The 23,507-nt window shown below is 42.8% G+C and overlaps 1 protein-coding gene across 1 annotated transcript in view; it reads left to right on the top strand.

Annotated features, from left to right (window-relative positions):
• DNAH14 (dynein axonemal heavy chain 14) overlaps window positions 1-23,507 on the top strand; it is a 454,606-nt gene that overhangs the window by 11,742 nt on the left and 419,357 nt on the right. Inside the window, 2 exon segments of the mRNA XM_078851974.1 lie at window positions 1,247-1,411; window positions 18,167-18,279. Of these exon segments, the coding sequence (XP_078708100.1) occupies window positions 1,247-1,411; window positions 18,167-18,279 (278 nt within the window).

Genomic DNA, 23,507 nt, shown 5'->3' with positions numbered 1-23,507 from the left:
AGAGCTTTGTGGTAGCCCATTATGTGTGGCTTTCTGGTTTGACTTCTGAGGTATGGAGTAGGTGCAAGCAAACAATATGCCTTTTACATTTAGCTATATTAAACGTAAACATCTAGGTACAAACAGCGTAGGCCATATTTACAGTATAGGAGACTATCCTGGAAAGCAGTGACTCTGAAAAAGATTTGGGGGTCATGGCGGATAATCTTCTGAACATGAGCTACCATCTTATGTTATAACTATGTTATGTTATCTTATAACATCTGATGAAGTGAGCTGTAGCTCACGAAAGCTCATGCTCAAATAAATTGGTTAGTCTCTAAGGTGCCACAAGTACTCCTTTTCTTTTTGCGAATACAGACAAACACGGCTGTTCCTCTGAAACCCATCTTATGATGGTAGGACCAAAAGAGCTAATGCAAACCTGGGATACATAAACAGAGGAATCTCAAGTATGAGTAGAGAGGTTATTTTATCTTAGCACTGGTGCGACCACTACTAAAATACTGTGCCCAGTTATGGTTTCCACTATTCAAGAAGGATGTTATTAAATTGGAGAGTGTTCAGAGAAGAGAAACCAAAATGATTAAAGTATTAGAAAACATGTCTTATAGTGATAGACTCACGGAGCTCAATCTATTTAACTTAACAAAGTAAGAAGTGACTTGAGTACAATCTATAAGTATCTACATGGGGAACAAATATTTGAAAATGGGCTGTTCAATATAGCAGAGAAAGAGTTAACATGATCCAATGGCTGGAAGTTGAAGCTAGACAACTGCAGCCAGGAAATAAGGTGTACATTTTTAACAGTGTGAGTAATTACCTATTGGTACAATTTACCAAGGGTTGTGGTGGATTCTTCATCACTGACCATTTTAAAATCAAGATTGGATGTTTTTCTAAAAGGTGTCCTCTAAGGATCATTTTGAGGAAGTTCTGTGGCTTGTGTTATAAAGGAGGTTAGGCTAGATGATCACAGTGGTTACTTCTGGCCTTGGAATCTGTGAACGTTTAAAAACTCTCCTGTCATGGAACAGAAGAATAATTGGATTGATGTTACTTGAAGAGCTGTATGATGTAATAATAGGTAATTTCCCAGCTAATTCTGATGACATTATTCACCATTCTGTTTTTAGTCAGTCTGTTTTAATTTATAATCCACTTACGGTAAAGTACATAATCAATTTGTAATTATGAAAAATAAGTTGTGCAGTAACTTAATGTATTTATTCTTTGCTAACAGAGACCTTTATTACTGAAAGATAGTGGAGAATATGTATATTGTCTCAGAAGAAGCAGGAACAACCCTAAGGCTCCCTATAATCCATATGATCTTCAAGTTGTCTCTGCAAATACAGCTAGACATAATAAAGAATATTGGACTGTTACTGCATCGTTTGTGTCCAAGGTATCTATCTAATAATTTCAGAATTTATATTCACAGTAGTAATTGTAACTCTGGAGTTCTGAAACTTTTTTGTAGAATGTATATACCCCGCCTCCGATTTATGATCTTACAACATCCCAGTGGAAATTACAGTACTTGCATATTTAAATCATACATTATGACACTTGAACTCCTCTAATACCTGGGCCACACATACAGATTGATGAGTTTGCTTCTGGCTACAACTTAACAGAGCTGGGTCGTTTTTCTCAGGCAAAAGAGGCTTCTGCTTTTAGACCCAGAGTTCTGGGTTTGATACCTGCTGTCAACAAGCCATTGAGAGGCATCGCATTACACTTATATGAAAAAGTAGTATTGGGAAAGTATTTAGGGTGGATTTTTCAGAATTGATCAGCATTGGCCAACATTTGCTCCCTTGAAGTCCATGTTAAAACTCCCATTGATTTCAGTGGAAGCAGAATTAAGCCAACAGTGAGCATTTTTGAAAATCTCACTCAATGTATTTTTATCTGCCTTTTAGTGATTTACAGCTGGAAATAAAGAGGGAGAGCCATTGCCGTATGACTAGTCAGCTGTCCACGGACCACAATTTGAATAAGGCTGTCATAAATATAAAGGGAAGAGTAAGCCCCTTTAAAATCCCTCCTGGCCAGAGGAAAAATCCTCTCACCTGTAAAGGGTTAAGAAGCTAAAGGTAACCTCGCTGGCACCTGACCGAAATGACCAATGAGGAGACAAGATACTTTCAAAAGCTGGGAGGAGGGAGAAAAACAAAGGGTCTGTGTCTCTGTGTGATGCTTTTGCTGAGGACAGAACAGGAATGAAGTCTTAGAACTTAGTAAGTAATCTAGCTAGGTATGTGTTAGATTAGGATTTGTTTAAATGGCTGAGAAAAGAGCTGTGCTGAATAGAATGACTATTCCTGTCTGTGTGTCTTTTTTGTAACTTAAGGTTTTGCCTAGAGGGATTCTCTATGTTTTGAATCTAATTACCCTGTAAGGTATTTACCGTCCTGATTTTACAGAGATGATTCTTTTTTACTTCTATTAAGTCTTCTTGTAAGAAAACTGAATGCTTTTTCATTGTTCTAAGATCCAAGGGTTTGGGTCTGTGGCCACCTATGCAAATTGGTGAGGATTTTTACCAAACCTTCCCCAGGAAGTGGGGTGCAAGGATTGGGAGGATTTTGGGGGGAAAGACGTGTCCAAACTACGTTTTCTCAGGAACCCAGATAAAGTTTGGTGGTGGCAGTGGAAGTCTAAGAGTAAAATAGTTTGTACCTTGGGGAAGTTTTAACCTAAGCTGGTAAAAGTAAGCTTAGGAGGTTTTCATGAAGGTCCCCACATCTGTACCCTAGAGTTCAGAGTGGGGAAGGAACCTTGACAAAGACCTATTAGAAAAAGAGCACTGCAATAATCTGTGCAGTCTATTTCTGTGGTACTGAACTTGATGGGAAACCTAAGTTATTTTCCAGTAGCTTGAAAGGTCTCCTTTAGCACAAGTACTAGAAACTTGTAGTTTGGAAAGATAGACTGAATGACCTAATAGATTGAGTCACTGTCCCTATGCGTGCTCCACTTCAGATGTGCGCATGTCCATGCGCTTTCAATCAGAGATTCTTGTCAGCAATGCCTGCTGGTCTGTGCCTGTGCCCTACACATTCTCATACTCTGGTACAAGAATATACAGGGAGGGAAGGATCTGCCATCACCTCCCTCCTGCCTCCACCCCTGGTACTGACACCTATAGCTCCTCCACTGGAGATAGGAGATGATATTGCCTCAGACATTTCCATCGAGCTTTCCACCACCTTCCCATTCAACCTTCCGCCTTTGAAGTATATCCCAAGGACGAGACCACAAAAACCAGTCGATGACTGACTTGTCAACCTTAGCAAGAACATTTTTGGGGACCCACTCCTTTTCCTTATGCCCCCACAGCATTTTTCTTTTTGGACCCCTTGTGCTCCTTGTGGTGGCCAATTCTATAAGGTGCCCTCATGCAAGAGGACCTACCAAGATCAACAGCCACTGGCACCTCAGGATTCTCTTCCCAGGAAGAGACACCTTCATCTAACAAATCCTCTTCCTCACCAGACGAGACGGTTATGCCCCCACCCCCATTCTCCATGGGTGACTTCAAGGCCTTACAAAAGTTTAGGAAAAGAATCATAGAGGCCTTGTGGAACTGCTTGGAGAAAATAAAAGTACAGTGCTCCCTGGTGAATATTTTGCATATCTCCTCTCAAGAGCAAGATTGCCTTGCCTGTCAGTGATGCTTTGCTTACTATCACGAGCCTGTATGATTTGGGAGAAACAGGCAACCATTCCACCCATATGCTGACAAAAAGTACTATGTGTTGGCCATGGATTCGGAGTATTTTTCTCCCATTCCACCCCTAACTCTTTGGTAGTTGATGCTGTTAATGAAAGGAATAGGTGGTATTGGTCCAGATCAACCCCCTCCAACAAAGAACTTAAGTGCCTGGACCGTCTCAGTTGCAAAAGCTATTCTTCAACTGCTCATGATTTGCCTCAGGACCAAAAGGAATAGTTTCAGACTCTCATTACTGAAGGCCAGATGATTGCCAGATGTTCCCTGTAAACTTTTCTTGATGTGGCAGATGTAGTCTTGTGTTTTATGGGAACTCTGTGGCAGCTCTCCGATCTCTTCAAGTTGCAATGGGGGAGGTTTAGATTGGATATTAGGAAAAACTTTTTCACTAAGAGGGTGGTGAAACACTGGAATGCGTTACCTAGGGAGGTGGTAGAATCTCCTTCCTTACAGGTTTTTAAGGTCAGGCTTGACAAAGCCCTGGCTGGGATGATTTAACTGGGAATTGGTCCTGCTTTGAGCAGGGGGTTGGACTAGATGACCTTCTGGGGTCCCTTCCAACCCTGATATTCTATGATTCTATGATTCTTGTCTCATACACTCCTACAACAAAGAGAAAATATGGAAAGCAGTAGACAGCATAATGGTCTTACCCAGTCTAGTGTCAAACCTCCTGAAGACCAGTGGAAATATCTAGAAAGAGGTCCAGACTCCACAAAAAGGGACTGTCATTTTAGTGAGCTCTCAGACACTATTTTGATTTGTTGGTTGAGGGTCATGAATCACCCCTTATACTGGATCTTGCGCTGCATGCACCAAACCACCCTCCATCCACCCTATGGAGTCTTCCTCTCCCATTTCCTACCTTCCTGGGAGCTACTCACTTCCAAGATCCATCAGTCTGAAGTGATTTCAGTGGGCTATTCATCTAATTCAGTCTTATCCCCCTTCTCCCTTGTTCCCCCCCACTTTCCCTATTCAGGGAACTTTCTCACAAGGGTCTCCTAAGGCTGGAGGTATAATTTCTCCAATTTTGGGAGTGATTGAACCTGTTCCCGCTGCTTCATCGGGAAAGTGTGTTACTCCAGACATTTCTGATCCCTAAGAAAAAAGGGGATGAAGACCAATCCTGGATCTCAGGACTCTGAACATTATCTGTGATTTATCTGTGATTCAGGATGGTAATCCTAGTAGTGATGATTCATCTGTAGAACCAGGGGACCAGTTCATCACCCTTGACCTCCAGGATGCATATTTTCATATAGCTATGCACCAGTCTCACAGGTGCTTCCTATGGTTCATTGTTGGCAAGGACCATTACCAATACTGTGTTTTCCCCTTTGGTTGTTTGACTGCCCTGGAAGTCTTCACAAATATCTTCTATGTCATCATGGCCCATCTTCGTCAGATGGGAATAATTGCTTTTCCTTGTGTGGACAACTGGCTCTTCAGGTGTCATTATTTCCTCCAGGTATCATCAGCAACCAACAGGACCCTAATCCTCTTAGGTTTTGTGGACCCTTTCAATACAGAAAAGTCTGCTGTGACACCTGTACAATTTATAGACTTCATCTGAGCCACTCTAGACTGCAACTGCCAGATCATCTGGGCCGCAGTTAAGTTTGCCACTATGTCCAGCCTCATTTTAACATTACACCGGAGCTCTCAAACCAGAGCAAGTTGTTTGCCTTCAACTTTTGGGTCACATGACAGCCTGTTTGTTTGTAACACACCATGCAAGACTGCAGTCTTGATTCAGGACTGTTTAACAAATCGACTGTCCAAATATGTAGCAATACTTTACAGAAGAAGTCCTCTTCTTCATCATCATCATCATCATCATCTGGTGAAAGGTTTATGTGGGAGTTCCATTTTGTGTCTGCCCCCCACAAAGATCACCACCACAGTTGTCTCCCTAGTGGGTTGGGGTGCCTATCTCCAGGACTTTACAGTTCAAGGCAAACAGACTCCCCAGGAATTGTCACTCCACATCAACTCTCTTGAACTTAGAGCAGTTCAGTATGCTTGTAGTCACTTCCTATCCATTAGAGTCATTTAGTCAGAGTAATGATGAACAGCAGAGAGCCCATGTATTATATAAATTGCCAAGGAACAAGATCTCAGTCGTTATGTGCAGAGTCAATAAAGCTATGGAATTTGTGCATATCCAACCACATAGCCATCTCAATGTCTGCTGGGACTCCAAAACACCATAGACCTCCTGAGCAGGCATTTCTGTCAAGACCGTGAGTGGGAGTTGACCATTTTGGTCTTTCAGGAGATTTGTCTCATCTGGGATTCCCCAGGGAGAGATCCCTTTATGACACCATCCAACATGGAGTGCTGGTGTTTCTGCTTGAGGGAAGGGCATGGTTGCAACTCATGGAGAGATGCCCTCCTTTCCTCTTTCTGATCCTACAGACGTGTAGCTCAAGAGTTAACTGCATTTAAAGTTGTGGAGTTACAATGGTATAAAAGTGGTGTAAGTGACATCAGGCTCACTGTACGTAAGCTTTGAGTTTTGCACAATTTATTTCTTTATTAATTATTAGAACTGAATATTCTCAGTTGGGTATCTGAATGTAGCTCTACAAGTTCCTACAAACTTTCAGTGTTTTAATTTGCATTTCTCCTAACCTTTTATCCCTCAAAGCAGTCTTAGATTTATTTTTCTTACCTTTTTCTAATGGGGGATGGTGGGGAGAGCTAGATTTATTGTTCAAACTGTTATACAGTATTGGTACAAGATGCCTATAATCAGGACTCACCATGAAGAATTCTGTTTTCCACCAAATCCTTAAGAGGCCATCGCTAGATGCAGTCGACCTTGCCACCTACTACTTGTTGTAGTACTCCCTTTTTGAGGAAGCTAATATGAAAGATAGCGAATAGCTGTCCCAAAGGTGCACCTCTCCACTGGCCGTGACCTTAATCTTTCCTAATCAGATACCGGTCCAGGATATGGAACTGAAATGACGCTGATGGATGATCTTCACATTCTCACGGACGAGTAACAATCATCTACTCTCTTAGGGTATGTCTACACTACAAAATTAGGTCGATATTATAGACGTTGATTTTTAGAAATCGTTTTTATACAGTTGATTGCGTATATAAACACTAAGTGCATTAAGTTGGTGGCGTGCATCCTCACTACCGTGGCTAGCATTGACTTATGGAGCTGTGCACTGTGGGTAGCTATCCCACAGTTCCCGCAGTCTCTGCCGCCCATTGGAATTCTGGGTTAAGCTCCCAGTGCCTGATGGGGCAAAAACATTGTCACGGGTGGTTTTGGGTACATGTCGTCAGTCGCCCCTCCCTCCGTGAAAGCAGTGGCAGACAATCATTTTGCCCCTCTTTCCCGCGCAGACGCCATACTACGGCAAGCGTGCAGCCCCCTCAGCTCACCGACATCGCCACTGTTGTGTCCTGGGTGCTAGGATGGCTAACCGTTGTCATACACTGCTTCTGCTGCAACTCTGCTCTGCTGCTATTGTCTCAATAGCGAATTTCTCCATGTTGTCTGTCATGGGCTCCTGGGTACGTGTGTTCTTCCTCGGGAAATGTGCGATGTGCTAACCGTCTTCCTCCACCGCTTTCGCTGCAACTCTGCTCTCCTGAATCCACCTTGCAGGTCCTCTCGTCGTTCTCTAGAAATATCTATTCTCATGGCATCCGTCGTCAGCCACCGCTTCCGCTGCAACTCTGCTCTCCTTCAGATGCCATACCATGGCAAGCATGGAGCCCGCTCAGATCATCGTGGCAGTTATGAGCATTGTAAACATCTCGCACATTATCGTGCAGTATTTGCAGGTTCTGGTTCTGCACAAGCAGGCGAGGAGGCGACGGCAGCACAGTGATGAGAGTGATGAGGACATGGACACAGACTTCTCTCAAAGCACGAGCCCCAGCTGTTTGGACATCCTGGTGGCAATGAGGCAGGCTCATGCCGTGGAATGCCGAAACTGGGCCCGGGAAACAAGCATAGACTGGTGGGACCGCATAGTGTTGCAGGTCTGGGATGATTCCCAGTGGCTGCGAAACTTACGCATGTGTAAGGGCACTTTCATGGAACTTTGTGACTTGCTTTCCCCTGCCCTGAGGCGCAAGAATACCAAGATGAGAACAGCCCTCACAGTTGAGAAGCGAGTGGCAATAGCCCTGTGGAAGCTTGCAACGCCAGACAGCTACCTGTCAGTCGGGAATCAATTTGGAGTGGGCAAATCTACTGTGGGGGCTGCTGTGATCCAAGTAGCTAACACGATCACTGAGCTGCTGATATCAAGGGTAGTGACTCTTGGAAATGTGCAGGTCATCGTGGATGGCTTTGCTGCAATGGGATTCCCTAACTGTGGTGGGGCAATATACAGAACTCATATCCCTATCTTGGGACCGGACCACCTTGGCAGCCAGTACATAAACCGCAATGGGTACTTTTCAATGGTGCTGCAAGCACTGGTGGATCACAAGGGATGTTTCACTGACATCAATGTGGGATGGCCGGAAAACTTACATGATGCTCGCATCTTCAGGAACTATGGTCTGTTTGAACAGCTGCAAGAAGGGGCTTACTTCCCAGACCAGAAAATAACTGTTGAGGATGTTAAAATGCCTATTGTTATCCTTGGAGACCCAGCCTACCCCTTAATGCCATGACCCATGAAGCTATACACAGGCAGCCTGGACAATAGTAAGGAGCTTTCGGTACAAGGTCACATTTTGCTTCTTATATTGAGGGGTTGTCGGTTTTATGTGAGAGATCACACACGCAGGGCTGGGCAACAGAATTCGGCTTGGAAACACAAACCCAACTAACCCCTCCCCCCCACCGAATTCTCTGGGATGATCATTCTCCTGAAGATAACAGAGAGGTAAAGAAAGGATCTTGCTTGAATGCAGAAGACACCAGGACCATACGCTGCCATGCTTTGTTATGCAAGGATTCCAGACTATGTGCTCCTGGCCTGGTGTGGTAAAGTGTTCTACTGTGGAGGATGGAATAAGGCTGCCCTCCCCAGAAACCTTTTGCAAAGGCTTTGGGAGTGCCTCCAGGAGACCTTCATGGAGATGTCCCTGGAGGATTTCCGCTCCATCCCCAGACACGTTAAGAGACTTTTCTAGTAGCTGTACTGGCCGCAAATGCATCCCAAATCTTCAGGGAAAATTAATCATTAAACACGCTTTTAAACCATGTATTATATTTACAAAGGTACATTCACCAGAGGTGCCTTCTGCAGCTTCGTGGTCTGGGAGCCCGCCTTGGGAGAGTTGGGAGGATATTGGTTCTAGGCTGATAAACAGTTCCTGGCTGTCGGGGAGAACGGTTTCTCCGCTTGCCTGCTGTGCGCTATCCTCCTCCTCCTCATCCCCAAAATCCTCATCCCTGTTGCATGAGACTCCCCCCTTGCAGGTGTCCACGGACAGGCGTGGGGTAGTGGTAGGGCTCCCCCTCCCCCAGAATTGTATGCAGCTCATCATAGAAGCGACATGTCTGGGGCTCTGACCTGGAGCAGCCGTTTGCCTCTTTGGTTTTTTGGTAGGCTTGCCTGAGCTCCTTAATTTTCACGTGGCGCTGCTGCGGGTTCCTGTTGTAGCCTCTGTCCATCATGCCTTTGGAGATTTTTGCAAATATTTTGGCACTTAGTCTTTTGGAACGGAGTTCTGTTAGCACAGATTCATCTCCCTATACAGTGATCAGATCCAGTACCTCCCATTCAGTCCATGCTGGAGCTCTTCTGCAATCCTGGGACTTCATGGTCAGCTGTGCTGATGAGCTCGCCACACTGGCCAAACAGGAAATGAAATTCAAAAGTTCCCGGGGCTTTTCCTGTATACCTAGCTAGTGCATCTGAGTTGAAAGTGCTGTCCAGAGCGGTCACAATGGAGTATTCTGGGATAGCTCCCGGAGGCCAATACCGTCGAATTGTGTCCACAGTACTTCAGATTGCTCAGAGCTCAAATATGAAACTGCAGAAAAACCCGAGTATCTCTGGAGTAAGTTTAGAAGTGTGAGCAACAAGGGTGATGTCGTGGTGGGAGTCTGCTATAGACCACCGGACCAGGGGGATGAAGTGGACGAGGCTTTCTTCCAGTAACTCTCGGAAGTTACTAGATCGCAGGCCCTGGTTCTCATGGGAGACTTCAGTCACCCTGATATCTGCTGGGAGAGCAATACAGCGGTGCACAGACAATCCAAGAAGTTTTTGGAAAGCGTAGGGGACAATTTCCTGGTGCAAGTGCTGGAGGAACCAACTAGGGGCAGAGCTCTTCTTGACCTGCTGTTCACAAACCGGGAAGAATTAGTAGGGGAAGTAAAAGTGGATGGGAACCTGGGAGGCAGTGACCATGAGATGGTCGAGTTCAGGATCCTGACACAGGGAAGAAAGGAGAGCAGCAGAATATGGATCCTGGACTTCAGAAAAGCAGACTTTGACTCCCTCAGGGAACTGATGGGCAGGATCCCCTGGGAGAATAACATGAGGGGGAAAGGAGTCCAGGAGAGCTGGGTGTATTTTAAAGAATCTTTATTGAGGTTACAGGGACAAACCATCCCGATGTGTAGAAAGAATAGTAAATATGGCAGGTGACCAACTTGGCTTAACAGTGAAATCCTTGCTGATCTTGAACACAAAAAAGAAGTGGAAGATTGGACAAATGACCAGGGAAGAGTATAAAAATATTGCTCGGGGATGCAGGAGTGAAATCAGGAAGGCCAAATCACACCTGGAGTTGCAGCTAGCAAGAGATGTTAAGAGTAACAAGAAGGGTTTCTTCAGGTATGTTAGCAACAAGAAGAAAGTCAAGGAAAGTGTGGGCCCCTTACTGAATGAGGGAGGCAACCTAGTGACAAAGGATGTGGAAAAAGCTAATGTACTCAGTGCTTTTTTTTGCCTCTGTCTTCACGAACAAGGTCAGCTCCCAGACTACTGCACTGGGCAGCACAGCATGGGGAGGAGATGACCAGCCCTCTGTGGAGAAAGAAGTGGTTCAGGACTATTTAGAAAATCTGGATGAGCACAAGTCCATGGGGCCGGATGCGCTGCATCCGAGAGTGCTGAAGGAATTGGCAGATGTGATTGCAGAGCCATTGGCCATTGTCTTTGAAAACTCATGGCGATCCGGGGAAGTCCCGGACGACTGGAAAAAGGCTAATGTAGCGCCCATCCTTTAAAAAGGGAAGGAGGAGGATCCTGGGAACTACAGGCCAGTCAGCCTCACCTCAGTCCCTGGAAAAATCATGGAGCAGGTCCTCAAGGAATCAATTCTGAAGCACTTAGAGGAGAGGAAAATGATCAGGAACAGTCAGCATGAATTCACCAACGGCAAGTCATGCCTGACTAATCTAATTGCCTTCTATGACGAGATAACTGGCTATGTGGATGAGGGGAAGGCAGTGGACGTGTTGTTCCTTGACTTTAGCAAAGCTTTTGACACTGTCTCCCATAGTATTCTTGCAAGCAAGTTAAAGAAGTATGGGCTGGATGAATGGACTATAAAGTAGATAGAAAGTTGGTTAGATTGTCAGGCTCAACGGGTAGTGATCAATGGCTCCATATCTAGTTGGCAGCCGGTATCAAGTGGAGTGCCCCAAGGGTCAGTCCTGGGGCCGGTTTTGTTCAATATCTTCATAAATGATCTGGAGGATGGTGTGGATTGCACCCTCAGCAAGTTTGCAGATGACACTAAACTGGGAGGAGAGGTAGATACGCTGGAGTGTAGAGATAGGATACAGAGGGCCCTAGACAAATTAGAGGATTGGGCCAAAAGAAATCTGATGAGGTTCAACAAGGACAAGTGCAGAGTTCTGCACTTAGGACGGAAGAATCCCATACACCGCTATAGACTAGGGACCGAATGGCTTGGCAGCAGTTCTGCGGAAAAGGACCTACGGGTTACAGTGGATGAGAAGCTGGATATGAGTCAGCAGTGTGCCCTTGTTGCCAAGAAGGCCAATGGCATTTTGGGATGTATAAGTAGGGGCATAGCAAGCAGATCGAGGGACGTGATCGTTCCCCTCTATTCAACATTGGTGAGGCCTCATCTGGAGTACCGTGTCCAGTTTTGGGCCCCATACTACAAGAAGGATGTGGAAAAATTGGAAAATGTCCAGCGGAGGGCAACAAAAATGATTAGGGGACTGGAACACATGACTTATGAGGAGAGGCTGAGGGAACTGGGATTGTTTAGTCTGCGGAAGAGAAGAATGAAGGGGAATTTGATAGCTGCTTTCAACTACCTGAAAGGGGGTTCCAAAGAGGATTGTTCTAGACTGTTCTCAGTGGTAGCAGATGACAGAACAAGGAGTAATGGTCTCAAGTTGCAGTGGGGGAGGTTTAGGTTGGATATTAGGAAAAACTTTTTCACTAGGAGGGTGGTGAAACACTGGAATGCGTTACCTAGGGAGGTGTTAGGGGGCTTATTCCTTCACCCACTTACTTACTTCCCTGGTCCTTCTCGCATGAACAGAGAGCAACAATACCCGAAGTCCAAAGGTGCAAACAATTCGATGTTTATTGGGTGAACTTCCAGCAAGCATGATTCCAGTTTCCTTCCTTAGTATCCTCCTTCCCAGCTCTGACACCACAGAGCCTTACACCTGTGTCCCCTTAGCCAAACATGATTCCAACTTCCTTACTCCCATTCCCTATTCCCATTTCCCCCTTTAGCAAAACATGATTCTAATTTTCTTACCCCCATTCCCTGTTCCCATCTCCCCCACCCACACACCCACCCACTTCCTCATTGACTACAGATTATATAGTAAAACTTGAGTTCTGCTTAGCTATACCTTAACCAATCATTTTCCTGAAATTTAACTAACCAATCCTAACATATTGTAACATGATTATGTAACCAATTATATCCCCCCACCTTAATTAGTTTATACCCAGCAAAATTAATTATACAGCAGACAGGAACAATCACAGAACCAGACAGAGATTATACAGACAAACAATAGCAAAGTGGGAACTATAATGACAAGACAATACAGAAGTGAGGATTTCACATCCCAGCTATTGACAAGTGAGTTCTTGCCAGACAGGATGCTATGAAACTAAGTTTCCTTTTACATTTTCTAGGCACTTCCCTTTCTCTGGAGGAGATAGGAATACAATCCTGTCCTGATAGTGCCTAACAGCCCAATAGCACCTTATTTCAATATGACTAGTTTGGAATGTGAGGATGTGACTGTTCGCTTCCTAGCTTATGGCTGCCTCTGCTGCTTAGCCAAAGGCCTTAGCCTAAGAAAAGGGCTTCAGACTGTCACAGTAAGAGAAGGCCCTTACACCAGCAGACAGTGATTTTGATTCTTCTTTTATACCTCTAGAACTAGCCAAGTGATAAGAATACACCTAAATTCTTAAAGTGCAGGCCTTTGCAGACAGGCCTGAATATCTTTATCCTAACAGGAGGTGTTGTGTTAAGGTTCTTTTCCCACTCTGAACTCTAGGGTACAGATGTGGGGACCTGCATGAAAACCTCCTAAGCTTACTTTTACCAACTTAGGTTAAAACTTCCCCAAGGTACAAATTAATTTTACCCTTTTCCCTTGGATTTCCACTGCCACCACCAAACTTTATCTGGGTTTACTGGGAAACGTAGTTTGGACACGTCTTTCCCCCCAAAATCCTCCCAATCTTTGCACCCCACTTCCTGGGGGAGGTTTGGTAAAAATCCTCACCAATTTGCATAGGTGACCACAGACCCAAACCCTTGGATCTTAGAACAATGAAAAAGCATTCAGTTTTCTTACAAGAAGACTTTTAATAGAAGTAAAGGAATCACCTCTGTAAAATCAGGATGGTAGATACCTTACAGGGTAATTAGATTCAAAACATAGAGAATCCCTCTAGGGAAAACCTTAAGTTACAAAAAAGACACACAGACAGGAATAGTCATTCTATTCAGCACAGCTCTTTTCTCAGCCATTTAAAGAAATTAAAATCTAACACATACCTAGCTAGATTACTTACTAAAAGTTCTAAGGCTCCATTCCTGGTCTATCCCTGGTAAAAGCAGCATACAGACAGACACAGACCCTTTGTTTTTCTCCCTCCTCCCAGCTTTTGAAAGTATCTTTTCTTCTCATTGGTCATTTTGGTCAGGTGCCGGTGAGGTTACCTTTAGCTTCTTACCCCTTTATAGGTGAGAGGATTTTTCCTTTGGCCAGGAGTGATTTTAAAGGGATTTACCCTTCCCTTTATATTTATGACATGGTGGAATCTCCTTCCTTAGATATTTTTAAGGTCAGGTTTGACAAAGTCCTGGCTGGGATGATTTAGTTGGGGATTGGCCCTGCTTTGAGCAGGGGGTTGGACTAGATGACCTCCTGAGGTCCCTTCCAACCCTGATATTCTATGATTCTATGAAATTCAACCTGGCAATGTCGATTTCAGAGCTAATCCCCTCAGTGGGGAGGAGTACAGAAATTGATTTTAAGAGCCCTTTAAGTCGACAAAAATGGCTTCGTCGTGTGGATGGGTACAGGGTTAAATTGATCTAACGTTGCTAAATTCGACCTAAACTCGTAGTGTAGACCAGGGCTTAGATCTCTTGTGTTTGATTCAGTTGATCATAGGGTGCTGCCATCTCATCTGAAAGATGGGGTAGAAGTCAAAGGAAACCGTCTTAGTAGCTTGAATCCTTCCTTTGGGGCTTCACTCAAAGGGTGGTGGTTGCTTTGCTTATCAGCATCCTTACATGTGGAGCGTACTGTAAGGCTCACTTCTCTCCCCTCTCCTAGTCAATATTTACATGCAGTCACTAGAAGAAATTGACACTCCACTTGCTTAGTTACCAACAAATGTGCAAATAACAGCTCTGTTTATCCTTCACCAAGGCCCTGATTTAGATAAGCATCCCTATGGGGGGAGGGTGTTTAAAACTCACTGAAGTAAATTGGGTTTAAGGATGAATTCTAGACTTATTTATGGACTTCCCCACTGATGCTGAACTCATATAACACCAGCATTTCAAGACAGTTCTTCAACTCAGCACCTGATACCCAATAAGTGTAAGTGCACAGAGGTAACTCTCAAAGAGTAACTGTCATAAGCATAAAGCTAAGGGTAGCCTAGAATTCCTCCTTACCTGTAAGTGGTTAAGAAGCTCAAATAACCTGGTTGACACCTGGCCAAAAGGACCAATGGGGAAAGAAGATACTTTCAAATCAGGGGTGGGGGAGGCTTTGTTTGTGCTCTATGTTGTGTGTTCTCTGGGGAAGCAGAGAAGCATCAGGTCAGAAAACTCCTTCTCCTAAAATCATCCTAAAATGAGTCTCAGTATTGCAAAAAGAGTAAGTAAATAAGGCAAGGCGCGTTAGATTATCTTTTGCTTTTAGGTTGTGAATTTTTCCTATGCTTAGAGGGAGGTTTATCCCTGTTTTTTTGTAACTTTAAAGTTTTGCCTAGAGGGGAATCCTCTGTGTTTTGAATCTGATTACCCTGTAAAATTACCTTCCATCCTGATTTTACAGAGATGCTTCTTTTACTTTTTCCCCCTGTTATAATAAAGTTCTGTTTTTTAAGAATCTGGTTTACCTATTTGATTGGTAGATTATCCTCAAGCCTCCCCAGGAAAGGGGGTGAAGGGTCTTGGGGGGATATTTTAGGGAAACAGGAACTCCAAGTGGTCCTTTTCCTGAAACTTTGTCTAACTCACTTGGTGGTGGAAGCAGTACCCATCCAAGGACAAGGAAGGATTTGTGCCTTGGGTAAGTTTTTAACTTAAGCTGGTAGGAATAAGCTTAGGGGGTCTTTCATGTGGGTCCCCACATCTGTACCCTAGAGTTCAGAGTGGGGAGGGAACCCTGACAGCAACAATTATTGATGTCACCTCTTTCTTAGCAGAGGTTCTCACTGAGATGATGCTTAGGTCCCTCTTCTGAGTTGTTACAGTTAATTTATAACTCTGTATGAGTAGCTGAAATTGTTCCTTTCACTGTTCATTACTTTGCATGTATCACTATTGAAGTCGGTCTGCACTCATGTTGCCCTTTCATCTAATTTGGTTAAATCCTTTCGAAGTTCCTCACAGTCTTTTGTGGATTTGACTAACCTACATAACTTTATCATCTGCAGTTTTTGTTGTGCCACTGCTTGCCACCCTTTTCCAGATCATTAGTAAATGTATTAAACAACACCAGACCTTGTGCACAGCCTTTTGTTGAGGGACTTTGTCAAAGACTTTTTGAAGAGCTAAATAGAGTATGTCAATACAGTTCTACTCTGTTAAGAATTTTATAGATTAGTGGCACAATTTCCCTTTGCAGAAACTGTGCTGGTTAGACCTTATCATATCATATCAGGCTCTTCCAGGTGTTTTATTCTATTTTTTATTATTGAGAGTGCATCATTCCTCTAGTGGTCTTACAACACTGCCTCCCCCCTCCCCACCCCTCCCCCCCTCTTTGAACATTGAGTCAAGCTTAAGCTGTTGGTCCTTCAGTATTCTGGGATAGAATACCTAAAAGGTGTCCTTCAAGGACTCTGAGCTTCAGGAAGCTCTACCCTTACATGAAACCTTCAGAATACAGGAAACTCTGTACTTTTACTGTTTGAATAAACTGTAATGCCCAATGTCCCTATAGTGTGACTGTGTAATCTAGTAACATTTCTAAAGGACCTATCACAGTAATGTCTAACTACTCTTTCCGGGTGCAGCTAGCAGAGATTGTTAATCATTATGAATTGTGTTGTGATGTTGGCTAGAAAGTGAAATGAGACCATCATACTCCCTTTTAACTGTAATCTAATCAGGATTTTGACTGAAGATCTCATAATTAAAAAGTTTATTGTGCACTGATCCCCTGTGAAATGTTGCCTCACAATCACACAGGCACTGTGAAGTAGGATATTTGACATTACAGAAAAGATTGATTTTTCCGAAATCCTCTTCCAGTAAATATGATGATGTCAAGCCTTTAAAACCTTATCACCACGTGGTTCATGAGGTATAAGATGGGTCAGACAGACAGATCCTCTTTCAAGTGTTGAAGTATCAGTTCAGTAAAAACTAATAGCATTTCACACACAGACAGATCCTTATTATAGGATGAAACTTGATTGTCTTATCACTTTTTTTGTGTAGATAACATTGTGTCCTTGACTAAAGCCCTGTATCTGTGACTTGATTCAAATTGCAGATAAAGCTATTGCTATGTTTTAAAAAGAATATAAGGAAGCAATCCAGGAACAGTTACGTTGCCTGATGTCAAGACCTATTGGCTTTGTCTGACTTTGCATTAATCCTGCAACTGTTTCCTGTGCGTGCAGAAGGCAAACATAACAAAGCCAGGCTTGATTAGCCTTGGTTTTTATGATTGCTTTTTAATATTCACGAGAACAATTATGTCTTAGATTTATGTCTTATTTTGGACTGTAAAGAGGAACTTAAGAACCATTCAGATTGTTGTAATTTAAACAAAATGATAATTTTATGTGCTTCTCTGCCAAGAAGCATCTTTTGGATCAATTGTATACTGCGATGCTTGAAAAAAATATTCTGCATTAAACAGTATGGACACTTTTATATAAAAAAGAGCTTGGTTCAAAAATTCTTGTTTGCTGCTAACAGCATAACTTAGCAGTAATAAATACTGATTCGTTGTATCCCTACATATAACTGATTGCAACAGAAAATATAATTTTATATAACTATACTTATATAACTATACTTTATTTCAGAATTTTCTATTACTAGCTGAAGCTGTTCGTTATCTGTTTTTTCATATCTACTTAAGTTTATACTGAGATTAAATATGAGGAAAGAAAAACGGAACAGTTAATTTGCTACCTCTAAACCTCCTGTATATTTTACTCTTTTTGAGTAGCATAGAAAGCATGTGAATGGAGAGTCACAGTGCTAGAAACCGATGGTTAAATATATATTCCAGTCAACAAACAACGAAACATGCTGTGTTCATTTGTATGGGAATGCAGAGAGAGGAGGGATATATGTGTGGCGTTGTAGAAAAAACAAAAATCTTTGAAATGCAAAATTTTGGCTATCTGCAGTCAGCTCTGCTGGTAACATAGTATGTTGCCATGTAGGACTCCTTGGTTAATATCCAGCCTAATGCATTCTCTCACCTCAAACATGCAGGGTCTCAAAACATTCAGAAGTAGTACTCTTAGACACTGAGAAGGGCACATACTACATAATTTGTGAGCAGCCTCTAAGAGCCTGGAAGAAAGGAGCTTCGCAATCCTACACAAGCATAGCAGCTCTTTCAGCTGCTGATTTTCTATTTGCCTACTATTGCCATGCAGCTGCTATTATTAACCAGATTTTGTTTATTAGAGCAGTTAATAAAATGTCAGATTTACTCTGTAGCTAGTAAACTATGTATTGCAATAGTGGAAACTCCATAATGTCGCAAACATCTTGAAGTAATGACTATTTTTTATTTAATTTTTCTAGTTTTCTGTAGTACACAAAGCAGAAGAAATGGAAATAGTTCCTGTAATAGAATGGCTGCGTGAAAGACAACTTTATTATATGATATGTAATTTTAATGTGTTTTCCAATGTCCGGTAAGAGAGAGAATATATAAAAATAATATTAGAAAATATTATAATCTGATAACTTGACAATGCCTTTCAAAATGCCCACTAATACCATGCCTACAATAATTTGTCAGTTTCATAAATTGATATTCTTTCCAGAGTTATGCTATCTAAGGATGATCAACAAAGAGAAAAATATTTGAGAGTGATTTCTTTTTCTTTTCTCCTCTATTTTTTGTGTGGGGGAAGATTTTTGCTTCTTTATTTTAACCTTAGACTATCAGGTTTGCCAAGCCATATCTTTTTGGTTTTTGTCAGAAGACTTTGCATACTGTACACCTGATTTTGAGAAGTGGTTTTAATCCTTCTTTCATGGTAAAGAATGCATGAAATGACTACCAGTACTCAGTCCACATATAGAAAGCTGCTGAGCAGTCCTTTATGTATTAAAGATAAAGCAAAATCTTTGGTACTAAAATTGTCTGTTCTTCTGATTCGTTATTGTGGATACATCCATAACAATGCCATAGTTAAAGGATGAGTTGACCATTTCACTTAAAGCAAGATTTAAAATCCCTCTATTGCACACTTTGTTTATTTGGGCTTCCATTATCAATGTTGTTATCATTATCAGTTCCTAGCTTCTGATTTTATATTCATTACTGTCAACTTCCTGTGTCTTCCATTTGTTTATAAATATATAATTTGTATAGCTGTCTTTACTTCCTCTTTAAATCAGGTCAGTTTTTTAGCCAATACAACCTTCTTCCTTGGTTGTAGCATTTAGGCTTCTAGTAAAGAATTCTTAAACAATTCCCAATAATCATTTGCATTTTTCTGGTTAAATTATTCTTCACAGTTGATGTGGCTCATAATTGTTTTCAGCTTTGTGAAATTGGCCCTTCTAAGTTATCAAATATATATATTACCGGTCTGGATTTTATTCTGTTTTCACATTATAAATGTGATCAAGTCATGATCACTTGAACTTTAAGCTATCATTAATTTTTAGTTCTGTGATGAATTCCTCTGTATCTCTCAAGGCCAAGTCTTATACAGAATCCCCCCATATTGGCTACAACACTTTTTGAGTTGGGAAATTTTCTATAATATTAAGAAATTCCATGGATGTTTTAGTACCGGCACCATGAAATCTCCAGCATATGTTGCTCAAATTGAAGTACACAAAGATTTAGCAGGTTTTCCCTCTACAAATTGTAGATAAGTGCACAAGGAATCAATCAGTGTGTTCCCAAATGTGATATGGTGGTCTGTAGCAGGCACCAACTAAAATGCCATCTTGTGCTTTATCTGTTAGGACATTGATCCATAAGCATTCAGGATCATTTTCTCTGCACTATTGGTGATTCAAACAGGTAATGTCAGTTTTAACATGGGGTGCCATTCTCCCTCCCCTTTTGCTTACTCAGTCCTTCCTAAATAGGTAATAGTTGTTGATTTTAACATTCCAATCATATAATTTATTCCACCAGGTCTCAGTAATACCAACTATATCTAATTTATGCTTATAAATGAACAATTCCAGTTCCTCTTGTTTGTTATCCAGCCTCCTAACACTGGTGTATAGCTAATTAAACTATTTCTTCTCTTCATGTCCTTTGGTTCCTTGACTAATTTTGTTCTCAATATCTCTATTCTGTTCTGAGAACTTATATCTCCTCTCTTTTTACCCTCATGTTTTATTAATTTAACCCGTTCCTGACTACTCTGTCCAGCCTGTTCCTGAGGCAGTTAGTTCCCCTTCTACTATGGTGGAGGCAATCCAGTATATACAGCCCTCTCTCCCTATAGAATGTGAACCAATGTTCTGTAGAACCAAAGTCCTCCACAATTTACTTAGCCAGTGGTTCATTTCCAGAATCTTCTGCCTTCTTTCTTCCTTCACTTGCAGGACAGGTAGGATCTCGGAGAAAACCTTCTTCTTCAGGCCACTTCTGTGTTCTGTTATCTGTGAGACAGTCTATGACTCAGTGTTGTTAGTGCTGATATGTACCATCACCAGTGGGTGCTTGTCCAATGACTTCAGAAGCCTATCCAATCTTAGAGTTGTGTCTTGTGTCTTGAGTCGGGAAGACAGCATGCCATCCTCTTGTCTGCTTTTCCCTTACAGAATGTTCTTTTGATTAGTTGAGTAATGAATCCCCAGCAAGGATACTCTGTCTTCCTTGGATGGTTGGAGATTTCTTTGTGGGCAAGCTTGATTTTCTTACAGGGTGGGCCGAGGTGGCATCCACAGGAGTGTCTTGTACATCTCTCTGTTCCCTGGACCAGCTGAATCTTGAGAAGTATTGTTCGTACTTTCCGCGTTGAGGACCTGGTGTTGATTGAAAAGCACCAGCTGTGTGGAATTTCTCCTGGTTGTCTTCTCCTTGGTGGCCACAGGCTGCCCATCCTCATCTGTGTCTTGCCATATGGAATGCCATTGTGACCTCTTGCCTCTGATGGCCACAAACTTCTAGGCCTTCTTTGACATCCTCTGTCTTCGACTCCTCAGTGGCCAGCTCCTTTCTTCGTTGAGCCTGGGGTATTGGTATTTTCTGAACCTGGCTGTCTAGGAACTCCTCAACTTCTCTGATTCTTAGTAATGTCTGTACTTATCCTTCCAGTCCAAGAATCTTTCACCAATTTGAAACTTCATTAACAGGAAGTCCCTTCTGGCTGCAAGCAGGAAAGAAAATAAGGCCATTGCAGGTCATCAGCACTCTTTTTTTTTTTTTGGTAGCCTTCTTCAAATTCCACATTAATATAGCATTGACTTGGAAGGAAAGCCTCTCTCACTCTCTTTTTCTAAACTAACTCCAAAACTCTCTGGTTAGCTGCCTCTCTTTGTGTCTCTCAAGTTTGCCTAGTAAGTGAATTTGTATACCAAGTCTCCCTGCTTAGTTTAGCTCTGTCCTTCACCACCAGAGACTTCAAACAGCGGGACTGATACAAAAGCTCCAAGGGTCAGAGCTTCCCAGTCCTTACCAAGGCACCAACAAACAGATCCGTCTCAGGTGTTTTATGCCGGGGGCAATGGACCACACTTGCAACCCTTACACAGAGAACAAACAAACAACCTACAGATAGACCAAATGCACTACTCACCAAGCCCTGCTACCTCCAAGCACAGAGTCTGGAGGGACACCATTCAAAAGTCTGTTAACTGGCCTTGTTACAGCTAAATGTTAAACATCCAAAACATTTCAAAATGTAGCCCTCAGTGTCACATTTTTTTGCCTCACTGTAGCTATATAACATGTCACAAACTCCACACTTCTTTATTTTCTTCGCAAGGTGAAAGCCACTTTTTACATTTAAAACTCAACCAAAACAGAGTTATTCGCATTATTTCTTGGCTATGGTTGTCAGAGTTCTGAAGGCAACTCATGACCCTTAGGAGGGTGGGCAGAAGAGCAAGGGAGTCAGTTTCATAGAATAGAATTATATGACAGAGACCTGATTGTCAGAATTGTTTCCTATCCACCTACAGTGCCAATGTAAGCATGATCAATGAGATTTCAGGAGTATAGCCTGATATAATAATAAGTGAGGGTTGTTCCAGTGTGTAACTCTGCCATGTACAAATAGTATTTTCTGCAGCTCCGTGTATTGCACAATTCTGATTTGTGTGGGCTATTCCCCTCTTGTTTGCAGTGTCTGGAGTACAGCATGATCTAGTCATGTCCCCTTCCATGGTCTGCTCCCAGATCTTCTGCCTCTGCAGCCGTAGTGAAATGGTTCATTTGTGCCCAACTTTTCTTAGCCAACTTATTAGTTTATCCATTTTTTTCAGGTAGTAGCACCATCCTTTTTTCACAAGTGATGGTTCCTATGTGTGTTCCATTGTGTGTATTCAGGTACTCCATGTGCTTCATACTGGCAATTTAAATAATGTCCATTGGTCCGTGCATGCACCCCTGTTCTCCTCATGCTCCGTATGGAGCATATAAGGGGCGGAGTGGACTGACCGTCCTTCCAGTTCCTTCTTACAGCCACATGGCTTGAATCAGAACCTCCAGAGTTTCTCCTGTTTCTTCAGCCTTGTCTTCAACCTGTTTATCTTTAATATAGCTAGTGTAAATAGCTTCTAGTAATATAGTTAATACTTAATTAGATTCCCCACCAAGAGGAACTCTCCACCTCCTCCCCCATAACTCCTCAGCTCCCATACTGAGCTCAGCTCAGTATGGGAATTGGTCTACGTTCAGAAGACATGGGTGTAAAAACTCTCTCTCCAATCTGTGCTCCTTCTCAGTAAGCAACGTCCACCAACGCTGCTTTTATTGCTTTGGGGAAGCGCATATCTCTGCCAGGTGCAGTATTTGTTGCTCGTTCCCTAGCTGTACCTAGCTGGTGTGGAAATTTCCACTTAAAAAGCACGTCACAGAAAAGGCTACTAGGCCCTGGTCTGACCCTCTCCGCATACATTGGCAAGAGTCAGCAAGATGTGCACCTCCTAGATGTGCATGAGGCCTGACCTAGGAGCAAGGGGGATCACAGTCTCATCAGGAGGGCAGGGAACGCTTTCATAAATACAAGAGAAGATCCCCCTTTAAGTCTATTCCATAGAGGACTGATTCGATCCTGTCCAAGTTGGAGAAGTCTTCGTGCCCAGCTCCTAGAGACTTAGACTGTCCGAAGTCCCAGGGCCATAATAAAAAGGCTCATAAAAACGGGGCTTCATTGGTACCAGATTGCACTGCCGCTAACCATACCAGTCATATTGCCCAGGTCAGAAGACCAAGGACTGCCAGTACTGATGTAAAGTATCTGTTGGGAACCTCCATCGTCAACAACATATAGACCTGCCAACCCAGAGCATCCCTACTTTGGCTCCATCAGTATGGGCAGAGAGAACTCCACACAATGCAGGGAGAGCAAAGAGACATACCATCCCAAAGGACATCTTTGTTTTTCCAGATCTGCAGTCTCCCCTGTTGTTAGGACCATCCCTCAGCAGGGAGAGTTTGATACCACCCGGGGATATGGGCTATAGAATAAATCTATCTCCCATCCCCTATACTAGCCACAGCTTTCTGCCATCGGAACTGTTGGCCCCCCATATTAAACCAGATCTGGCCTTTTTGTCATTAGGAGAATTAGAGCTACCAAAGGAACCATCATCACCACCTCCAAGGGAGATCAGTGCAGGCAGGAGATCAAGAGTCTCCTGGAACCAACCTCCACTCAAACACACCCCTCAAGATTGGTAGTACCCCATGAGGCCCTCCACAACCCACCTTCAGTCGCTC

The sequence above is a fragment of the Lepidochelys kempii genome, chromosome 3, assembly GCF_965140285.1.
Source record: "Lepidochelys kempii isolate rLepKem1 chromosome 3, rLepKem1.hap1, whole genome shotgun sequence".
Classification (NCBI taxonomy): Eukaryota; Metazoa; Chordata; order Testudines; family Cheloniidae; genus Lepidochelys; species Lepidochelys kempii.
Note: the sequence above shows the minus strand (reverse complement) of the source record. Positions and strands in the feature narration are given on the sequence as shown.